Raw genomic sequence first — 21,884 nt, forward strand, 5'->3', positions numbered from 1 at the left:
CACAGGGAAAGTCCATAATAAATATGTAGCTTTAACTGTCATACTTTCTATCCATGCTTATCCTGACACTGGAACAAGAAAATGACATGGAAAACTTCTGCTTTTATGAATTGATTTACATCCCGTGCTCTTGACAGATACAAACTTGCCACTGGAAAAAGAACATCACAAGATGCCACGGCTCACTGTCCTAAAGACCAACCATGAAGCAGAAGTTAAGTTTTTCTATCAGAAAATAACAACTGGAGGGACGAGGAACAATGATGATGGTAATAGTATTGGCTATTATAACATGTTTTATTCTCAAAGTTAGAAGGTAGGTATTATTATTATTATTCCCATTATTTAACAAGTACAAAAGACTGAGGCTCTGAGACATAAAAGTCACACTCAAAGTCATAAGATCTAGTACAAAGAAGGTGAATCCAGGTTTAGGCTGATAGTAAAGTTTTTTGGTTTTTGCAGATAAAGTTCCATTACTGCATGGTCATAATTGTTTACATGTTGTTATGGCTGCTTACAATGTTGTACAGTTGAGTAGCTTCAACAGAGGCTGACCCACAAGGCACAAAGTATTTACTGCCAAGAGTAAAGTTTAAAAGAAACATTCTGACATCTGGTAACATTCCTTGCAATGACTGTCAGCAAGTCAGATCTTTCCAACATTACAAAAATTCTGATTGTGAAAGACTGCAAATCTCTTTCTCAACATTTTTTTCTTCCTTCAGAAACTGAAACTATTGGAGGCCAGGGCTTCAACAAAGTGATTTTAGAATTCTGAAGGACCCTCATGAGCTACAATTAGTTCACAATAATTAGCAAGAAACAAATACTTTTTTTAAAAAAAGCATCCATTCACTTAAACTGATTTGTAATTTTATAATGACTTGTATATAATTAGCAGAACAGAGTTATTTAGTTAGGAAAAAATAACTTCAAAGATGAGAGACCATTTAGTGTTCATTTGCTCTAGGGTTCTAATTACTTTAAAAACTACCAAAACTTTACATATGATTACTAACAACATTTAATAATGGCTTCGAGGGAAGTTGGACTAATCCTTTTTCTTTTCTTTTTGCTTTGTTAATATGAGCAGAATATATAATAAATGATAAATACCTGGTGCATGCATATATGATATCATTTTTACTTTCTTGCCAGCTCAGGTTTGCCAAGCCAAAAACGTATTTAAAAAATAGTACTAAATACGTCTTCCTGGCTTAACATTTTTTTTGTTTGAAATGGAACCAACAAAGCTCAATAAGGAACAATAAGCATGGTATTGTGTTTTATAATATATTAGCAAATCCCAGTAGCTTCAATTTGGTTTCATTACATTTCCAATATGTGCACACATCAATTCATCTCTTTTCTTCCCATAGTTAAGATTTATGCACTTTATCAATTACCTCACGACAGTCTTCTCAGCGGTTTCATTTAGAAAAGTAAACCAGACAAACCCAGCCAGACTTCTGGGGATGTCATCAGGCAAACTCTGAATTCCTGGCAAGTTGAATTATACTCTCCAATATGAGATTTTTAGAGTGATCTGTCAGAGGGTCATCTAATACATTACATCTTCCTCTGCTTTCTTTCTAATTGATAAATTGGAAGAGAGGCATCTTATAGATCACATAAATGTCCCCCCAGAAGCAGTCTTGGCGCGCTAGGGTCCTTGGTAGCAACAGTTCAAAATGGCAGGCCATTAGCATTCTGTTTTCCTAGTGCAGTGGGAGAGGACATAAAGTTGTCTTTGCAGCATTCAGCAAACCCACGTTCTCCACAGACTTTGATAAACATCAATGACTTATCATCTATTCATGGCATGTCTTGGGGGTCTGAACATATGATGCTGCCAGCTGTGGTGGACCAGTCATTCATGCTGGCTTCTCCACACACAAGATGCTAATCTGAATTGGGGGCTGCTGACATTATGCTTAAGCTGTTGTCATCTGTTCTAATGCTTGGTGAAGTTGTATTTTTATTTAAAAAAAATATCTTTTCTGATGTCACCTCTACTCTCTGAGAGGATATAGTTCTGGAACTTAATCTAGCCTCAAATAATTTTCAAATACTCTGCAACAGTCATATGTACTTATAATTGGGAAGTAGAAAATATATAAAATTATTCATTTAAGAGAGGTATCTTCTGAGCCTTTTTGGCCTTCCCTGTTTCTGTGATCAGATGGAAGGGTGAGAGGACACTTTTATAGGAGAGACTGGAAGATTTGCATCCTTTGCTAGCTTGGTAAGCTTGCAAAGAAGAAGCTAAGTAAAAATTATAGCTTTTATATAACAGCATGGCATATGAGATCAAAAATAAAAAATGACCAATTTCATATTAAGAAAATTTAATGAGAAATCCAGAGAGGAAATGAGTTACTGCAGTGCTATTTCTATGGTATTTCTAGTGCAGACATATTTCCATAATATTGGAATTAACAGTAGTCAAAACTTCTCATTCTTAACCAGTAGCTTACACCTAGCTACTCAGAAAAATGAGATTTGAGGATTGTAGTTTGAAAGCAGCCTAGGCAAGAAAGTCCTGATACTCATCTTCAATGAACCACCAAAAAACCAGAAGTAGAGCTGTGGCTCGAGCAGTAGAGTATCATCAGCCTTGAACAATAAAGCAAAGGGACAGGACCTAAGCCTTGAGTACCAGCATTTCACATAGAAGAAAGTACTAGCCTAGAATTTGGGAGACCCGTATTTTAGACTTGAACTTGTACTAAACTGTGGAGTCTTGGTCAGAGAAGTTACATCCACCATATAATAAGGGGGCTGGAAAAGACAGTGGCTACCAATGGTTCACTTCAAAAGTGGCAATAGGTCTCCTTGCCTCATAAAATAAACCTATCAGATATCATATCTTTACCCACAAACAACTGCTCAGGTTAATCCAAACATCACATTTATTTGCTCTATGTATAGATTATATTAGCTATGTACAGATTACATAACACTAATTATTTCAAATGAATCTAACATTCTCATTGGAAGGCTATCTCCACTTGGTAGAAGATCAAGTTAATTACTATTTAATAAGGTCAATCTTTCAAAAAGTGAAAGTCATACAGAAGTTTAACTGAAAACTTATGGCAACTAGTGTTGAAATAGTTTCAGAAAAAAACCACCACAATAACAAATCTCAGCTCAGGATTTCTACAAACAGGCAAATAGGAAAATAAATTCTTTTGTCTTTTGTCAGTGTCTTTTGATTTTTAGTGTAGAATGATTTTTATTTATTAAACTCATGTCTGTACAACTCCTTTACCCTTCCACTCTGTATATTCCTGCAGAGAGAGCATTTTAACCAAACCTCCCAATTTTCTTGGCTTACTCTTCGCTTCACTGGCCTAATTATTTTAATAAGCAGCTTAACTGAAATGCTGGTTTACATTTATATTTCAATTTAATTGTGCACAGTCATTAGTATAATGAAAACCTTCAAAGTCTTTTCCTATTTTGATAGGGTTTTACTGTGTTTGTTATAGGGATACAAATACCATAACTTTATGACACAGATGCTTTCTTTCTTTTCTGGGGTATGTTTTTTATTGTAAATCTTTCTTTCTCTTTTTCTTTCTTTCTTTCTTTCTTTCTTTCTTTCTTTCTTTCTTTCTTTCTTTCTTTCTTTCTTTCTTTCTTTCTCTTTCTTCCTTTCTTTCCTTCTTTGTTTCTTTCCTTCCTCCTTCCTTCCTCCCTCCCTCCTTCCTTCCCTCCCTCTTTCCTTTCTTCCCTCCCACTCCTCCCTCCCTCCTTCCTTTCCTCCCTCCCTTCCTCTCTCTCTCCCTTTCTCTTCTTTCGCTATCCCTCTCCCTACTTCTTTCTCTCTTCTCTTTGTCCCTTCCTTTTCTCTCTCCTTCCTCTTCCTCTCTCGTCTTAGATTAACAACATACATTAAAACAAAACAAAACAACAATAAAACCTTCTAACAACAAAGTTCTATCATTTGATTGCTTAGGTGAAGAGTGAGAGAGTGTCCAGGCCTGCAGGAGAGCTACAGCTCGCGGATGCTAAGGAAAACCCAGCCCTAACAGTAGGCCTGTTTCTAAAAGTGCCCAGACTTCGGGGGTTCTCCCCTCTCAATTATTCCAATCATTTAGCAAAAAGTTTTCTCCAAGGGGGAAACAAAACAGGAAGTGGAAAAAAGAATGACATGGTGTCACTAGTTAATCACAGTCCCCTGAGGAATGGAAAACAAAATTCCCCGCATGGTCTAATGATTCTTTGGTATCTTGAGCACAAACAACTCAGGCCAGTTTCCAGCGCTTGGCTGAGGTTTAAGGGAGCTAGTTTCCTGGTGTGTACTCAGTTCTCAAGGGAAACATTTACTAACTTCCCGGAGTTTTCCTACTATCATTTATTACCATTTAGTTCCCAGAAAAAAACCTTTTGTCATTTATTTTTTTTCTAGCATTGAGGAGGAAAAAGAAGCTAGAAAAATACAAAGGATTTATATAAACAGTTACAACTTTTCCTTGTTCCAGATCACATAGTGGCAGCTTTTGAAGGGTGGTTTCATGTCCATACAGGGCTAGTGACTCTGCTGACAGCATGCTGGGTTCTCAGTAATGGATCCCAAACACACTTGTACAATCAGTCTTGTCTTTTCTCATCTGTGTTCCCACATCTGGGCCTACAAAAAAAGGAAAAATGCTAGAGAGACACTTTAGAAACTGAATTCTATGGCCTACTGTAAATGTCAGCATGTTAGAATCAGAGCATCTTGGTAAATCTAGAAAGACACATTCTGGAACCATAGGATCAAAACCTTTGTTCAGAGACATACAAGAAAAGTAACAATAGCTATTTCATTTCAGTACTGCTACGTAGCCAGGACAAACTTCAGCTTCATTTCTGTGAATAAAAAGAAATGAGGGCTGGGAAGGTGGCTCAGTGATAGAGTGCTTACCTTGCATGCATGAGGCCCTGGATTCAATTCCTCAGCACCACATAAGCAGAAAAAAAAACTGGAAGTGGTACTGTGGCTCAAATGGTAGAGCACTAGCCTAGAGTTGAAGAGTTGAGGGACAGCGCCCAGGGTCAGAGTTCAGGCCCCACGACCGACAAAAAAAAAAAAAAAAAGAAAAAAAAGAAAAAGAAATGAAAACAACAATAACAGCAAAAATCCAAGCTGTGCAAATTGGGCGCAATTTCCTTCTACTAATACTGTGTTGGAAGCTCAGACACATTAACCAGTAGCCTTAAGACTACCGGAGCCATTGTTAAAACCTGGTAGAACTTTTGTCTTAAGGATTTTGCAGCCTTTCCCAAATGAGCATAGAAATTCAGAACAAGGAGAGATCTACAGATGGTAAAGTGTGAAGCATGAAGTGCTAATCAACCTATTGTCAAGAAATCAATGTTGATGATTCACGCTATCTGAAGGGAATGCTACCTTGATGCTTACCTATGTTTAATTTAATTTTAAATTAATGAATTGATTTTTATTATGTTTCAGTAGTTGTACAATTCAACATATCTATTTATTAGTATACTGCACTTTGATCCCTGCTATCCCTTCCATCATATTACCCCATCTCTTACAACCTCACCCATCCACTCAAGTTACCTAAGTCTATTTGACAGTTAACTTCTTATAGGCATGGAAAAAAAAACACGTCTATTTTGTTCACATTAGTAGTGACACATGCTAGGCATGTAATCAATATATGTGAATGAAGGAAACAATATATAAAAATTGAAAACAGAAAATAGAGATGTCAATTTGTATGTATGTCTGAAGTACATGGTTTCACTCAGCACTTTCTCTTCTGAGGAAATGAAATACTGTATGTACCCAAACCAGGCAGATCTTAGATTCCAAAGTGATGCTCTGGACCCAAGGCTCAAAACCCACTCCTTCAGATAGCATCCCCTTCCTTCAGAAGCTCTGTATTGGGGAAGCCCAGGTTCTTGTGGGTGAAAACAGGGAAGAAAGAGGAGAAGGAGGCTGAGATGCCACTGGGAACAGCTTCTCCCAGAAGCTGTTCAATTGGACCATTATTACTCTTGATTTAGGCATTGGAAGCAAAATTGAAGACTAATAAGAAATCTATAGTGACTAAGAGAAGACATAGCACAGCTTAACAGAACTGATCTCAGGGTACTCTTGCTTCTAGCCAGAAGGCATATTGTTTTCACGTCTTCCTGTCATGTTAGTAGGGAAGACAAGATGCTTACTCAACAATAAGGCCTGTGATGTTGAAAGGGGTGACATTGATCAAGACAGATTGTATTCATAAGCTGCCTTCTTAAGTGGCAATAACCCCTTTGCATGACTATTTAAAGATTAAAAAAAAAAAAGAAACAAAAACCCGCAACACAAGGCACACGCTGACATTTGGGGACAAAGGCAGAAAGTGTGCTGTGCAGCACTGCAGAGAAACACTTCCTTCCAGACTGATGGCCAGGAATGCTATTTTCTTGTTCGATGAGTACAGATCTTTTCACTTTTATACAAATGATTTGGAGCCTGGCTGTATATCTGCACTCTCCCCTGAGCTGAGCAAGCTGAAAAGACTGACATGGGTTTCACAAATGTGATCAACTTAGGCACGGACCATCGTCCACAAATGGAACATCAAGTTAATTGTTTCCTGGTGGAAGAAGAGCTTTGGTGGTTTTCTTCACTTTCAGACCTAGGTCTGCTTCATGCATTCTGGAGCTTGGTAAAAATTACCAGTAGTTACATGGCAGAGAGAGAAGCCCATTTCTGAAAGGATATTTTTTTGCAGTGTCACATTAATAATTTATTACTGGGCTTCACACACAACTGCATTTGTAAGAGGGGCTCAGGGGGAGGATAAACAGGAATACAATTTCTTAATAAAAGGAGAAGAATTAAAGAGAAGAAAAGACACCTATGCGAGTATTATGTGGAGTATAAATATTATCTTGTATCCACTGCCAATGAGCAGAAAATAAAAAAGAAACACATAGGGTTATACAATGAGAAGTGATACTTTTTCATTCTCCTCTTATTTGCTTGCTGAGCATCTGGTTAGACCTAGGTAAATTTGATTAAAATGAGTTTTTACAACTGCTTAGACTCATCTAGTTAAGGAACACTAGGATCTTTCCTCTGTCCTATATATTGTCAATAGAATTGTCAGCATGGCTTGGAATTTAAGAGCTTTATAATATTTATTGTGTGAGAATGAAAAAGGGAGAGTCTAGACTTAGTTTGTAATGTTGGCAGTTAGGATGAAGAAAACAAACATTTTTTTTTCTAGTAGAAACTTGAAAATTGGAAAAACAGGACATTCAAGTCATCATGACACCAAAGGAGTAGAACTTGTCAATTTTTGGCATACTGATTCACTCAGAGTTCTCCATCAATTAGCTACAACACACATGATATAAAAAGAGAATTGGATTCCTTAATCAGCTGAATTACAAGGTCGGAGCTCTAAATTATGGCTTTGTTGTTTGAGCTGCAAATTATTGCTGAAAGGATATTTTTATGCATTCATTCAATCTCTATATTTATATACTTTTCTCATTGCTCTCATAAAAATGCTGTGATGCAAATACACACAGCAATTCAATACATATAGATTGCATTTTTTATCATCCTAAATCTTAGAGATGCTTTGATGATCTGAACAAACCAATATGTTACTTATTTGAAAATGGAATCCAGTTCAAGAAGCACATTCAAACCCCAGATACCAATGGATAATAAAGATGCATAATTCCACATATGAAAGTGCCAGTTATTGGGAACTCAATTTAGCATTTTAAGTCCACAGCAAGTTTTTATTAAACAAAAGCCTCAGTACATAGAAAGCTACTAGTGTCCAATGGTTAAGTACAGCGGCCACTTAGTGAGGGTTTATTGAGAAGTCCACACAGTGTGAGATGATAGGTAATAAGAAACCCCACAGACAGAGGCTGAGATCATACTCTTACTGAACTCAAGACATAATAAGAGAAGGAAAGAGTAAAAGGAAATGACTACTAGTAAGCATCTCCAACAGCCATTTATTCAGTAAGGAACCACACATGATGACTTGACACTCATAATAAGTTTATCAGGTAGGTGTCCCAAACCTAGTGCAGAGATTCAGTAAGGCCACTGAACAGAAAAGAAACTTCTGTCCAACTTCGTCTCATCATTTTCCCACTCCATCTCTCTGCTTCCCTGAACCAGTCTCAATTCCTACAGTGCACAGTGATTTCATTACTTTTGTTGGTTGTTTGAACTTGTGTTTAAAATGTTCCCTCCACCTTCAGACACAGTTCAACTTTCCCTTTCTTGGGGAAGGAAGCCTTTTGTTGAGCATTCGAGTCAAGCAAGCCTATCCTGACATATATCTATTATGCACCAAAAGCTGTATTTCCCTATTTATGTGTAGGAATATTTGGTTGTTGGGTAGCTTTCTTTTTCCTAATAAATAATACCCTAAGGAACAAGATAACATTTAACAATCCCCATGTATCGCCAGCACTTGCCAAGAGTAGAGAATGGAGCAGGTCCTCAATAACCTTTGGTGGAAAGAATGACTACATTTTTTCATGATCAAAGCTTGAATTGCTGAGGCTTGCCTGTCCATCATGTCATTCTACCTTTTCTGGTACATTCATCTTGTAATACTGGAAAGTATTTGTCATTATGCATTATTCTACAACTTAATGCAAACATAATAGCTTCGGTCTTGATGCCCAATTGTTAAATGTTAGTTCACTCATTCATTGGGTCATTATCTATACAACAAACATTGTTAAACTACCTACTCTGTGCTAGGCACTATTCTAGCTACTGGGAATACAATAGAATACAGAATGGACATGAATCCTTAGACTGAATGGCAGTATACTTTAAAATATGCTAGTTCACAATCTTGATTTTGTGTGTGGGTGTGTGTGTGTGAGATAGGATTTTTGCTATGTAGTCCATGATGGTACCAAACTTGAGATCCTCCTGCCTTAATCCCATGAGCATTAGGATTACAGGTATATACCACTATGCTCTGCCTCAATTGAATTCCCACACAGGTATCCTACACTTGGACCAGATATCTAAGTTCATTTGTCTTTCTTTTCTTTTTTCTCTCTCTCCCCTCCAAATTGGTTTGTCTTTTTCTTCATGGCTAGAACTCAGAGCTTTCTGCTTGCTAAGCCACTTGAATCATACCTCTAGCCTTCTTTATCCAGTTTCTATATGTCTGGTATATATGTCTGTGTGTTTGAAACTGTGACACATATGGAAATCCAGACTAATATATAGTTATTAAGTAATATAGATAAAAGCATGAGGCCTGTGTATGAAACAACCATGTAATTATAAGCTTTCCATGATGAATGTATTCAGACGGTGGTGGTACTTTTTACTCTCATTGTTCACATGTAATTGGAATGTTTTCTTGAGAGTTGCTTGCCTGGCTGATTCAGATGCCTAGAAGAAAGCTAAGGCCACCACCATGCAGTTGTTCTGCATTTTTGGCTCCAATTTGATGACATACAGATCCTATGAATATCCAAAAAATATTAGGATATGGTGATTATTATAAAAGAGAAGCTTCTAACACGTGTAAGCCATGGCCATGTCTCTGCTATACACACCTTTCTAATGTCACTAGGATCCTATAAATGATACATATATTTTACCAAAAGAATCATTTAAAAATCATCCCCAGCAATATTAGCAAGTATGCTTACAGAGATTTACATATAGAAATACTCATCTCCTTAGCCATAACAACAAGAAAATTGATAGCAATGCTTTTTAAACTGCTTGGATGGTAGTCTGAATATACAATAGGACATTGAGCAACTAGATTTATGTTAAAGGCATGGTAATGAATAGATAAGCATACAAATTGTATAAATATATAATCAAATGTTGATAAGGATTATCTTTGGATGGTGACAGGAATTACAGATGAATATTTTTCTTCACATACTCTTCGTGCCCATTCTGGCTTTAAAATTCTCCTTAGGAAATATACATTTGCTTACAGTCAGGAGAAAACCCCCTGTTTTTAAAATGTGAACTATTTTACATAATCTTTGGGCTTTGATTTCATGTAAGCTGAAGAAGGGAAGTAACAATAACACATATTTGGGAAACATCACTTTCGGTGTGGTTATTCATGGGGGAGCATTATTGGGGATAATGACAGCACATGTGCATAACAGAAGGAAGATAGCTTGACTAGAATCTATTTTAATCGTAGGATAAACTGTGTGAGGAAGTCAGGAGAGAACTGATGTATAAAAGGAAAACCAGAGCCTGACCATACAGCAAATCTCTAGTTAGGCACATAGTCAGATTCAGTGAGGTTGGTGTTGGCAGGGAAGGGGAAACTGAACAAAGGGGCAGAGTCTAGAGAAAGCAGAGGTCACAAAAATAGTTTCATCATGCAAGAGTTCCACATGTGTGACAACGCACCTTTCCATCCAGTGAGACGTCTGTGAGTACACCGGACATGTCCACACATTATTCTTGTCACTATTCTCTAAACAATACCGTTGCTGCACATATTGTATTTCACAAATTGTATCAGTACATGTTACATTTACATTTATTTTACATTGATAAATAATGTAGAGATGATTTAAAGTGTACAGGAGGATGTATGTAGGTTAAATGTGAATGCTACGGCATTTTATATAAGGGACCAAGATAGACATGGATTTTGGCTGGAACCATCTACCATGGATACTTGGGGTTAGTAATACTCATTTTCAGGGTTAAGGAGCAGGCTTTCTGTTCATTACCCACAATACACAGCTCTATTTTTGAACCTTGAATATTATCTATAGGCAGTGCATCAAAAGTTTTATATGTGTCTGACATTTATACACTTACCTTCCTGGAAACTAGACTTTCAATGCATAAAGATAAATTTTGAGTGTAATATAATGCAAACAGATGTCTGCCAGACCTGCCTCTATATCTTTCAGCATTCATTTGTAGAGTCAAGTAAGTTTATGTACCTATAAGCTTTTCTTTATTGAAAGGTTAAATGGTTCTAAAGATGTCTAACAAAGGCTGAGCCATTTGCAAAAACTCAAAGCCAATTAGCCAGAGTTGAAATGCTAATGTCAAATTAAAAGGAGGATCAAATAGGCTGTCATGGGAAACAATTCCTGAAGCAAAAGTAAACATAGAAAAATTAAAGAGAAAGAAAAACTTTGGAAATGTGAACATAAATAATTAGCAAGGTGTCACCTATATGGACAATGAAAATTTGTGGAATGAGAAATCTGTGAAAATGATTAAGAGTAAAAATGGGAAGATATGAAAAGCCATTGTGATAGATGTGGCTCTCTTGACCTGTTGACTGATAGAAATACTTTCTGTATTTTAAGTATGTCCACTGGGGGTAGGTCACTGAAAATGGAAAGCTACACACAAAGCTCAGCCATCCGATGCTCATTAACAGGTCCCAAGGTAACTCAGTGTTCAGCCTTAATCACGGATGCCTACAGTTGCTTTGAAAGCGAGAGTGCATATTCATTCCATGTTGTACCTTAAAGATATTATTCATTTGTTTGTAGTAAACCTATAGAAAAACGAACTGCCTTAATATTTCATTCATTACATAAGACTTGCCAAAATGGCATAAGTTATGATACATACAGATATTTTACTTTTTTTTTTTTTTTTTTGTCAGTCGTGGGGCTTGAACTCTGGGCCTGGGCGTTGTCCCTCAGCTCTTCAGCTCAAGGCGAGCGCTCTACCACTTGAGCTACAGCGCCACTTCCAGTTTTCTGGTGCTTTATTGGAGATAGGAGTCTCACGATCTCTCCTGCCCTGGCTGGCTTTGAACCGCAATCCTCAGATCTCAGGATTACAGGCGTGAGCCACCAGCGCCCGGCCAGATATTTTACTTTTTTTTGTTAGCTCTTGAGTAAAATGATCTGTCCAGATGGGTACAGAATAAATACCGAACATTCTTGTTCCTGCATTTCTACAGATTTCAGGCATCATCACTGTCATTTATTTCATATGCTATTCTTGGAGAAATTTTCTGTAGGTAGAGTGCTTGGATTTTAGGAACATCTCATTTATGTCCTATGTTAGGATAATACACTTAGAAGACAATGGAAATAGAAACTTTAAAAAAATCTCAAAGTAGGGCCAAGAATAAAATAAGTATATAAATATACAAATGTTAGAATTTGGCAATGTTTTTACTATTTCCTAGCATTATATGCCTGAGAGTATTTTTTTCCCTGGGGTGGATAAAGCTGTTTCTTATCCATGGAAGCCAGAGAAATGTTTGGATGCCCTCCAATGAAGAATAGAGGACCTCCTCATTTGTTTTCTTTTTTTGAATCTCTCAAATCACTTCTCACACCAAGAATGGTAGCATCTATATCTGTAGTCACATTCATTTATTTCTTTTTTTTTTTAATATTATTTTATTTTATTTGAGAACATACTGTACAGAGGGGCTACAATTACATGGGCAGGATAATGCATACATTTCTTACCAAGCATTGCAGCCTCCTCCTTTGTTTACCCTTCACCTCCCTTCCCAGCCTCCCCCCTCCCCCCACCCAATCATACCCCCCTCCCCCCCCCACCGACATTGTAAAGCTGGTTTTGACATGACATTTTGTACTTCTCATTGTTGCAACAGGTCCACCTGAATCCTTAAACGACTTGTTTGTCCCCATCTCCTCCACATGTTATACTGACATCAAATATAGTGAAAGCGGGGGTTACACTGTGGGGGAGGGACATACAAAGCAACAAAGAAATAATCTTATAAATGCGTTAGAAACATATGCAACATTCATTTATTTCTTTGCTCACAAGCTCATTGATATTTATTGAGTGTCCACTGTGTCACATTAACGCTGATCTCAAAGAGTTTACAACATTGGTGGAGAAAGCAAGACTAGATTACATAAAGCATTTGGGAGAATGCTTCATTAAAGATGGTATGTAATAAAGAAACAAAGTAAAAATAACTAAGTGCCATCCTGCATAGTTCCATGTTAGTTAAATCCAGGGCAGGATCTGTGTCCTTTAAGAGTTTCTTACAATATCTTACTTTGCTCTATAACTAATACCTGTAGTTCAGTCTAGGGAAGTCATTTAGCAATAACTATATTTTCATGCTCAAAAGAGAAGTCTATTGTTCGCGATATGTATATGTGTTAAAAACATCTATTTAGGGGCTGGGTAGGTGGCTCAGTGGTAGAGCGCTTGCCTTGCATGCATGAGGCCCTGGGTTTGATTCCTCAGCACCACATAAGCAAAAAGAAAAATGCCGGAAGTGGTGCTGTGACTCCAGTGATAGAGCACTAGCCTTGAGCTGAAGAGCTGAGGGACAGCGCCCAGGCCCAGAGTTCAGGCCCCACGACTGGACCCCAAAAAACATCTATTTAGCTTTTGGGGGTGCAACAGTGGATTTGATTGCATTCTGTTTCTTTTTTAAAATTACAGTTATTATAAAGATGATATACAGAGGGATTACATTTACATATGTCAGGCAATAGGTACATTTCCTTTCATACAATGTCATCTGTTCCCTCATTCTCTCCCATTCCCTCCCTCCCATCTCCATGTTTGATTCTTTAAACCTTATTTTGGGGGGGGAGGGTACAGGGGGAAGTTACCATAAGCTCATGAAATCCAGATACAAATGTGAAAAAAATCCATAGCACTACCATCTTTCCTTCAGGTGGGGTAGAATCGGTGACTATTATTGGCCCAAACTTATGAAGAAATGTCTCATGTATCTTTTCTTGCATATATCAAATCAAAGTGCAAGTAGGCTTCTGGCACAAGAACATTAAAAAGCCATATGTGATGTTCACTAATACAAAATACATGAAGAGAAATAGGAAGTTAATACATATGGCTTTAAACTTACAAATGACTCATCTATCATCAAAGACACAGCATGATCTATGCCATGACATTCAAAAGAAGTTACAAGGGATATATCTGTTTTCATTTGTGTACCATCCCCATCAATACAGGCCTATAAGAGAAGGACATGTGTGCATTTCCTAAACTCAATCACAGGTATGCAATATGTTCTTCAAAGGGATTAAAGAGCTAGAGGTCTATCTGACATATAGCTAGGCCAATTTTGTGTTGCAGAAGATTTATGTGATGGACTCTTCAAAAGAATAATACTTACAAATCTTGCTAAAGTGATAATGTCCTATTAAGGGTTCTTTAAATGAAAAACAATTATTATATGGAAGAGAAATACATGAGAGCTCTGGAATTAAATCCTGTAGCTACCTGTCTCTCCTGTGACCCCCCCACCCCCAATTCTGTTTGGATTCCTTTCTCAGGAGGAAAAACATCTAGCTGCTATCTCACCCTTCACACCTCTGATTTGGGAGGTTTTAGTGGGGGTTTGTTTTAGGATTCTGACAAAAGTGAAAGGAGAAACAAAACACTCCATGTCTTTCATACTGGGAGGACTGTTTTAGGATCTCAAAAAGGAAGTTACTTTCCCTTCTGATTTTGACCTTTTCTATTCGACAGATGTTAGGGTTGTTGTTTTTTTTTTCAGCCTGTGTTTCTAATGGAGCTTGAAATTAACATGGCTTTTTGTTTACCTCCTCATTTGTGTGCCGCCATCATCAATGTTGTCAGCATAGATCTGGGAATAGGGTTTGTTTACTGCTTCTGTCGAGCAAGCAAATGGAGAGACAGAGAAAACACGGTTCTGCTCATTCCATTCCAGTGTAAATTCCTCATCCCATCACGGGAAAGGGAAGATGACCTTCCCCATGGCTGGCTGTAAAAACCAGCAGCCAGATGCGTATCCTCAATGTCATTCATGGGGTGCCTTTGACACCTCCATGAGCCTAGGTTGACTCTCCTTTATGACATGATAAGAGGATAGCCAGATCCTGAACTTCCCACCTGTCTCTCCTTCAGAGCATACATTTTGGGCCCTCTGGTGTCTGTCCTCCTCTTCTGTTCTCTAGGCACTCCATACAGGGAGATGGCATTCAATTCAGCCAGCTCCTGATTCTGATCTTGCCTTTTCTTTCTATGTTATGCTCATGCTTCCCCATCATATCAAGTTCAGTCTGGGGAAAGAGGAGATACTTCCTCCACCATAAAATGTATGGAGATTTTTCAGTAAATCTTGGAAGCTGAGTGTTTGTTTTCAAGTTCTTATAGTCTTTTGAGCTTACTATTTTGTCCACTGGTTGACGTCTATTGCTTCATTACTAACATACACCTCCTCCATCAAGGGTTTTTCAATCAATAAGTCCATTTGAGAAGGGAAGCAAAGAGACTTCATCTTTATGCGTTAGCTTCCAAAATACTCTATTCGACTTGAATATATATTTTATTGTTATTGTAAAGGTGATATACAGATGGGTTACAATTATATAAGTGAGGTAATGAGCACATTTGTTTTTGAGCCATGTAAACTCTTCCCTCATTTTCTATCTTTTTCCCTCCCATCCCTGCCCACAGTAGTATAGTTTATGTTCAACCTGGTGTCTAGTGAGTACCACTGCTGTAAAATACTTTATTCTAAAAATTACTCTTTTAATCTTTTAAAAATGACGACTTTCTATGGCAGTCAGTATGTTCACAGTGTTTTACAACTGTTAACTGTTATTGTTTTTCAGACCCTCTTCATTACCCCAAATAAAAAGTCTATCATGCCCATTACAGAATTACTCTCCATTGCTCTGTACCCCTCAGCCCAGAAAATCCCTCTCCTATTCAACTTTCTGTCTCTAGAAATTTGACATTCAAAGTGCCTCTTACAAGTGGAACCATAATACTTCTCACGTTGTGCGTCCTTCCTTTCACTTGTGTTAGGATATGTACCATAATTTTACCCAGTTTTATATCTAAATTTTATTACATATTATTTTTATTAAATCATGTCTCTTGGTAGATATTTGAGTTGTTTCTACTTTTTAGCTCTTTAGAATAATGCTGCTATAAGCCTTGGACACATACCTTCCTAGAGTTGTTGCTTTTAATAGAAGAACTTCCTTCTGCTTGGCAAAATTTTCACTTTCTCCAGAAATAATGTCCAGAAAGTTCTCAAATACTAGCAATTCAGCCAGGTGAACTATCTGGTTTTGAATGATGCTCCAATCACCAGACTGTTTTCAAAGGTAGTCATCCTCTCTTGCTACTCCTTTTGTGAAGTTACATTCTCAGGCTCCTTTGCACCCTGCACTCTAAGTAGTTTCTACTAGTGTGAGGTTCTGGAAGGAGACTGAGAGACAAGAGAAAACTCAGTGTATTTCTTCCTCTATCTTTTTTTTCTGGTGGCATCTTTGGCAATGGGTACATCTCCTTCTGGCTCTAGTCCACCGCGTTCAAGTGTAGGGAAAACAGGCTTTGTCCCTTCAGTACTAGAGGAGGTAGAAACATCCTGCTATTGCAGATCTCTGGATCGCTTCGTTTGTCAAGTTTGGATATTCAACTCTTTTATTGCTGTGTTGCCCATTCCATACATTAAATTCCTCTTACAGAAATACCAGTGGTGGACATCTGTTCTCTTAATAGGAATCTTACTGACAATTATTGTATTAGAAGCAGAAGGTTCACTGTTTCTTTTTCTTTTTTGGGGGGGGGTCTGGTAGTGGGGCCTGAACTCTAGGCCTGGGCGCTGTCCCTCAGCTCTTCAGCTCAAGGCTAGCGCTCTACCACTTGAGCCACAGCGCCACTTCCGGCTTTGTTCTTTTTGCTTATGTGGTGCTGAGGAATCGAACCCAGGGTCTTAGGCATGCAAGGCAAGCGCTCTACCCCTGAGCCACCTTCCTATCCCTCACTGTTTCTTAATCTATAGAACTTGTAGCAGTAATTCCAAGTTCCCCTGAATACATCATGTATGCAATAGAAAAAAAGAATAGCCATGATTCCCTTTCTTAGTGCCACATGTCCTCTAGCGTTCCACACTGGAACATGGCCACATTCTAGGGAAGGCTGGACCAAAAGCCTGAAAGAATCTGAGTCCTTGAGGGTTCTGTGGAGCTATATCACCATTTCAGCCTTGCTTTGCCTACCTCTGCAATTTTAAATGAACAGCAAGTAAAACTCTCTTTTATACAAGCTCTTACTATTTGAAGTCCATGTTTATTATAGCTAGGGTGAATTGTAAACAACTTAGGACCCCAATCATAAGCTTAGTTTTGACTGCTGATGATTCTTCTTGTACCTTTCCTTAATTACAGAAAGGTGCTTGATCCTCTGATCATAGCTTTGGTCTGTTCTTGTTTTAAACTCAGAATTGGCCTATTCTCTCTGTAATGCTTTTAAAAAGCTGTATCCCTTTAACAGTTTATGCTTTGCCTATTAAGGCTTTTTTTTTTTTTGAAATGGGGCGGGGAGGTGTTTAAAATCCAAGCTGATATCCAATGTGGAAAAATGATTAAAGTCTGGATGATAGAGAATTTTTAATTAAAAGCCCGGGAACATTGTTCCTTGGGTATTAATAAAGTCACGAAAATGGAGAATCAGTGTGACCTAACATCACAAGGCAGGCCATTAGTGCTTGGTCTGATGGCCCCTCTTCAAGGAGCTGATGGACTGTAACTGCACGTAATGACTGTCAAGTGCAGATAAATCTCACCTGTACGTCACCCAAGTGGACATCAATTAGAAATATGGACTTCCAAGATGGTGGTTCTCAAACTTTATTGTGTATGAAAATCATTTGGGGAATCTTGTCTGAAAGGAAGATTAATATCCTTCTGCTTATGATTTACTTGGACCAGGGTGGGGGCATGAACTGTCTCTAGAGAGGGACCCCAGATGCCTGTGAAGCACATGGTCTGTGGAACACACAATGAGACACATTACTTCTGGGCAACGCATAAGGCAAGTACAAGAGCTGACCCAGATGAGGGGCAGATTAGAGAACTGATTAACCGATGTCTACTGTATGCCAGGGGCTCTGCTGTATTATTCAGATACCATCTTAGTTTATGTTTATTACAAACCTGCACAACTATATTGTTACCTTTGTTTTATTGTGAGCCATATGAGACTCAGAGAAATCAAGTAACATGACTAAAATTACAGAGAAGCTTCCAAGACTAAGGAGTTAAAATGTTGAAAAAAATGTACACACACACACACACACACACACACACACACACACACACACACACACACACACACTGAGTCCACATATAGGGAAAACAGGTTGTGTGTGTGTGTGTGTGTATGTACATGTATGTGTGCACATGTGTGCATGTGTCTGTTTGTCTGTGTGTTTTGAGACAAGTTTTTGGCTATATAACCCAGGCTAGCTTTGAACTCAAGGTGTCTCTGCGTCAGCTTCCTTTGTCCTGAGGTTATAGTGTGCACTACTATGCCAGGCTAGGTAGTACTTCTAGTTACAAGATAGTCATTCTTTCCTTTGGGCTGCCAGTCTACTTTGCATTATTTTCTTGTTTCATATTTCTGCCCTAGACTAATGTCATTTGCTGATCTTCTTGCTTCTCTATCTTGATGAGTAGGTAGTGTTTGACATCTGCTTCTTTCTGATTCTCTGTGCTTCACTGCACTGAAGAGATTGTAAAGCCAAAGAACTACATTTACAGATGCTCTTACAGCTCACTTGTAGATTCAGCCAATTGGATACCTTTTAAATGAATGAAGTAGGGGTACACATCCACAATTGCGGGAACACTGACTTTTCTTTTCGCTTAGCTCTGAGCAGGAAAAGAACTCCATTTGTGGATAGAGGCAGCTGTAATGACTATGGTTTTTCTGACCCTGGGATTGCTGCTAAGATGATCTCGCTGCAGACTTTAGTAATTTCCCTGGTAGTCTCCTGAATCCTCACTTTTCTTATTGAGGTAGAGAGGGCTGTTGCTTACACAGGACACAAAGAGGGTCTTGATTAGGTGCCTTTTCTAGAATTCCAGCCAGGAGCTTGGACTTTTCTCAGTCTTTCAAATAATTTTGTAAGCACTTAATTTCCCATGGTACTGTCTATTTGAGATAGCGTGAGTGATTTCTAGTTTTAGAAATCACTATTTCATGTTTGCTATCTTCTATGTCTAAAACAGTGTCATTGTATTAATGTTAATGCATTATGAAGTCAGGTCTGGCTTTATAAATACAAAGGTGAGGATCAGGAATACTTAGCAAATTCCTTAATGAGTATGAAACAGGACTTAGTAGCTATTATCAGATTCCTACCCAAGTATAGACTTCAACCCTTTGATCTTTATATTATGCCATTTATTCTTTTTATATTAAAGAGATTTTGAAAGAAAAAATTTAGAAAAGATATTATTGAATGTCAGATTCACTGGAAATATCAATGCTGAGTTGAAGAAGTTGCTGGTTGATGATAAACAAGAACTATTATCTTGAGAAGTTTCCTATTTGTGCGCAAGGTATTGAAGTGGAATGTTCAATCATACTCATGCCTTTGTAATCCTAATTACAGAATAGTTAACAGAATGTTTATGGGCAAACTAAGTTGTTGCTGAAACCCTCTTGACAGGGACTGTCTTCATGCAAACAAAAGGAATTCAAGGCCTTTTAAGGTCTCCCAGTTGCTAGTGGAAGACAACTCATTTGTGACCCATACAGAGAATGCTGGGACACTGAACTAAATGACTCAAAGGGGCATTCCTTAAATAATGAGAACTTGAAGGAATTTTCACTATTTCTCAATCCTATCATGGTACTTAGTATACTGAACATATTTGTTGGTTTTTACTTAAGATTTGCCACTAAACTGATGCATCCGAGTTTAAGTATCATTATCATGGTGTGTTCTGTAAATTAAAGCAGCATGATTAGTTCTCAGTGGGCATTGAATATTTTACATTTTGTTATATCTCCAGTGACAATGCACCTCAGCTAAGTTCTGAATTTCCTAATAGCTCAAAATAGGTTTCAGATGTATGCCAAGTGCTTGTTTATTAAAAGAGGAACACCAGGTGTAATATTGCACGCATAGACAATATAACCTGAGGCAACAGCATGTACAGGTTTTCATTGTACTCTATGTCCTCTTAAATTATGGAGCAACACAAAAAGATACTTAGAATGCCAGAAGACATGACTTGGGTTACTGTCATATACATTCTGGGAAAAGGATCGTCAGACTGTTTGTGGGTCAGATAGGACCCATTACCTATTTCACACATGTTGTACTATATTGCTAACTGCAACCGGAGCCAGGGTGGGGGGATACTGGAGCCAAAGAAAATTAGAAAATTCAGAGATAGAGCGATAAGAGAAGGAAGTCAGTGGAGACCAGGGGTCCCAAGGCTCACCACCACTTGGCCCCTGAGTCCCCACAAGCAAGCATATTTATTTGAGTTCACACAGGGAAGGTTACCATGGATACATGCAAAACATAAAGCATCTCTATCAATATTACCATCAGAGCTAAAGCAGAGTTTGTGAGTGACACTGATTCTCTTATTCTTTTGAGACAGGAGACTGCAGCCCAGAGAAAGTCCATACACAATGCCCACTTATCGAGCCCATGGTTAAGCTGTCAGCTCTTTTAAGGTCCCCAGCACTAAGGGAGGGGGGCAGCCTTCCAGTCTCTTACCCCTCTCCAGAGAGGTCTGTTTGAACCTTCCCATGGCCAGCTCTCAGTGTTCCTAAGTGCTGTTGAGGCAGCGTTCCAACCTCTCAAACCTTTCTCGGGTTTCACAGCTCATCTTCACAGTTCCCTACAGTACTGGAACAGTTCAACACATATTTACTCAATATTTATGACTAAGTTTTTGGGCCACCACAGCAGAGCTGAGTGGGGCCACAGACTGGAGACACTATCTGAAATACAACGTACTCTGAAATACAACTGTTGATCTGTATTTCTGAGCGTTTCTGAAAGATGCAGTTCTACTAGACTCACCCTAGAGTTTTGCATTTATTCTAAAGAAGGACTAGGTGGTTGAAAACATGTAAATGTCGAGGTTCTTGTCACATGGAATCTAGGTAGGTATTTCAGGAAGCTGACCAGAAGAAATACCTCTCTTTGATTTTCTTAGTTGGCATTTCTTTTCTCTGACACTATACTGCAAGCTTTTCTCTGTGTGACCTAAAATTTCAATATTCTCTATCTAGACAAAACATCCTTCTACCAGACTTCAATAATTACCATCATATTTTTGAACCCCCTGTACTTAATTCTCTTGGATACATATACTCTTATCTTCAACAGTATCTCAATTATTAAAATCATACTATTACCTCAAACGCATTACGTCTAGAGGGTAAAGAACCATCTTCTCTTGGGGTTGTCTGTACTACCATTCTAGTATCCTTCCTGTATTTGAGCTTGAAAGCAGTTGGCCTTTCCAATCTTGTTTTGCCTAAGAAATACACCTGCCTTCTCTATTTTCTCTTCATTTTTGGGATCTTGGGATCTACGGTTCTTATATTAATGTCACCATCTCATATCTGGATTACTTCACAGCCCCTCACAGACCTCTCCCTTTCCCCACACTTTCTCTTAATCCTTAGCAATTGCTACTTTCATTATGTTATGTAGCTGCTCAGAATATTTGGCTATTCTTCCCTCAAAACTAAATGCCATATGACTAGGAAGTTATGGATTCTGTGGCTCCTTTCCTTCTTTCCTCCTAGCTTCTAACCTCTTTGTGAACATTTCATAATCCTTTTGGCAAAACCTGTCAAATCCATCCTATGTTGCCTTCTCTGTTGCCAACCATTATACCATCAACACGTAGCTGAGGTCACACCTCATGATTGATCACTTTATACTTACCCTTTTCTCTACGTTCATACAGCACTTATGGCATTTAATTCTACATATTGTCTTAGAATATTGATAAATGTTGGTCTTTTCCCTTTTTCTCATTTCCCCTTCTTCTAATCTTCTGTATTTGTGTGTGTGTGTGTGTGTGTGTGTGTGTGTGTGTGTATTCCTGCTCCTACCACCAACACCTCCAACTATAGTTTCTAT

At 38.2% G+C, this 21,884-nt stretch overlaps 1 protein-coding gene across 4 annotated transcripts in view; it reads right to left on the reverse strand.

Moving 5' to 3' along the window:
* Samd12 (sterile alpha motif domain containing 12) overlaps positions 1-21,884 on the reverse strand; it is a 401,118-nt gene that overhangs the window by 95,731 nt on the left and 283,503 nt on the right. The window contains exon 5 of one of the 4 annotated variants that reach the window (XM_069991301.1): positions 3,789-4,642. The exons of 2 other annotated variants lie outside the window; for them this stretch is intronic. In XM_069991301.1, the coding sequence (XP_069847402.1) occupies positions 4,572-4,642 (71 nt within the window). In that variant the 3' untranslated portion in view covers positions 3,789-4,571. Of the gene's footprint in view, positions 1-3,788; positions 4,643-14,452; positions 14,618-21,884 lie in introns of those variants that run through there. One more of the 4 variants, XM_069991302.1, reaches the window with a different exon arrangement.

This window comes from Dipodomys merriami, unplaced genomic scaffold, assembly GCF_024711535.1.
Source record: "Dipodomys merriami isolate MVZ:Mamm:240054 unplaced genomic scaffold, mDipMer1.0.p SCAF_4, whole genome shotgun sequence".
Lineage (NCBI taxonomy): Eukaryota > Metazoa > Chordata > Mammalia > Rodentia > Heteromyidae > Dipodomys > Dipodomys merriami.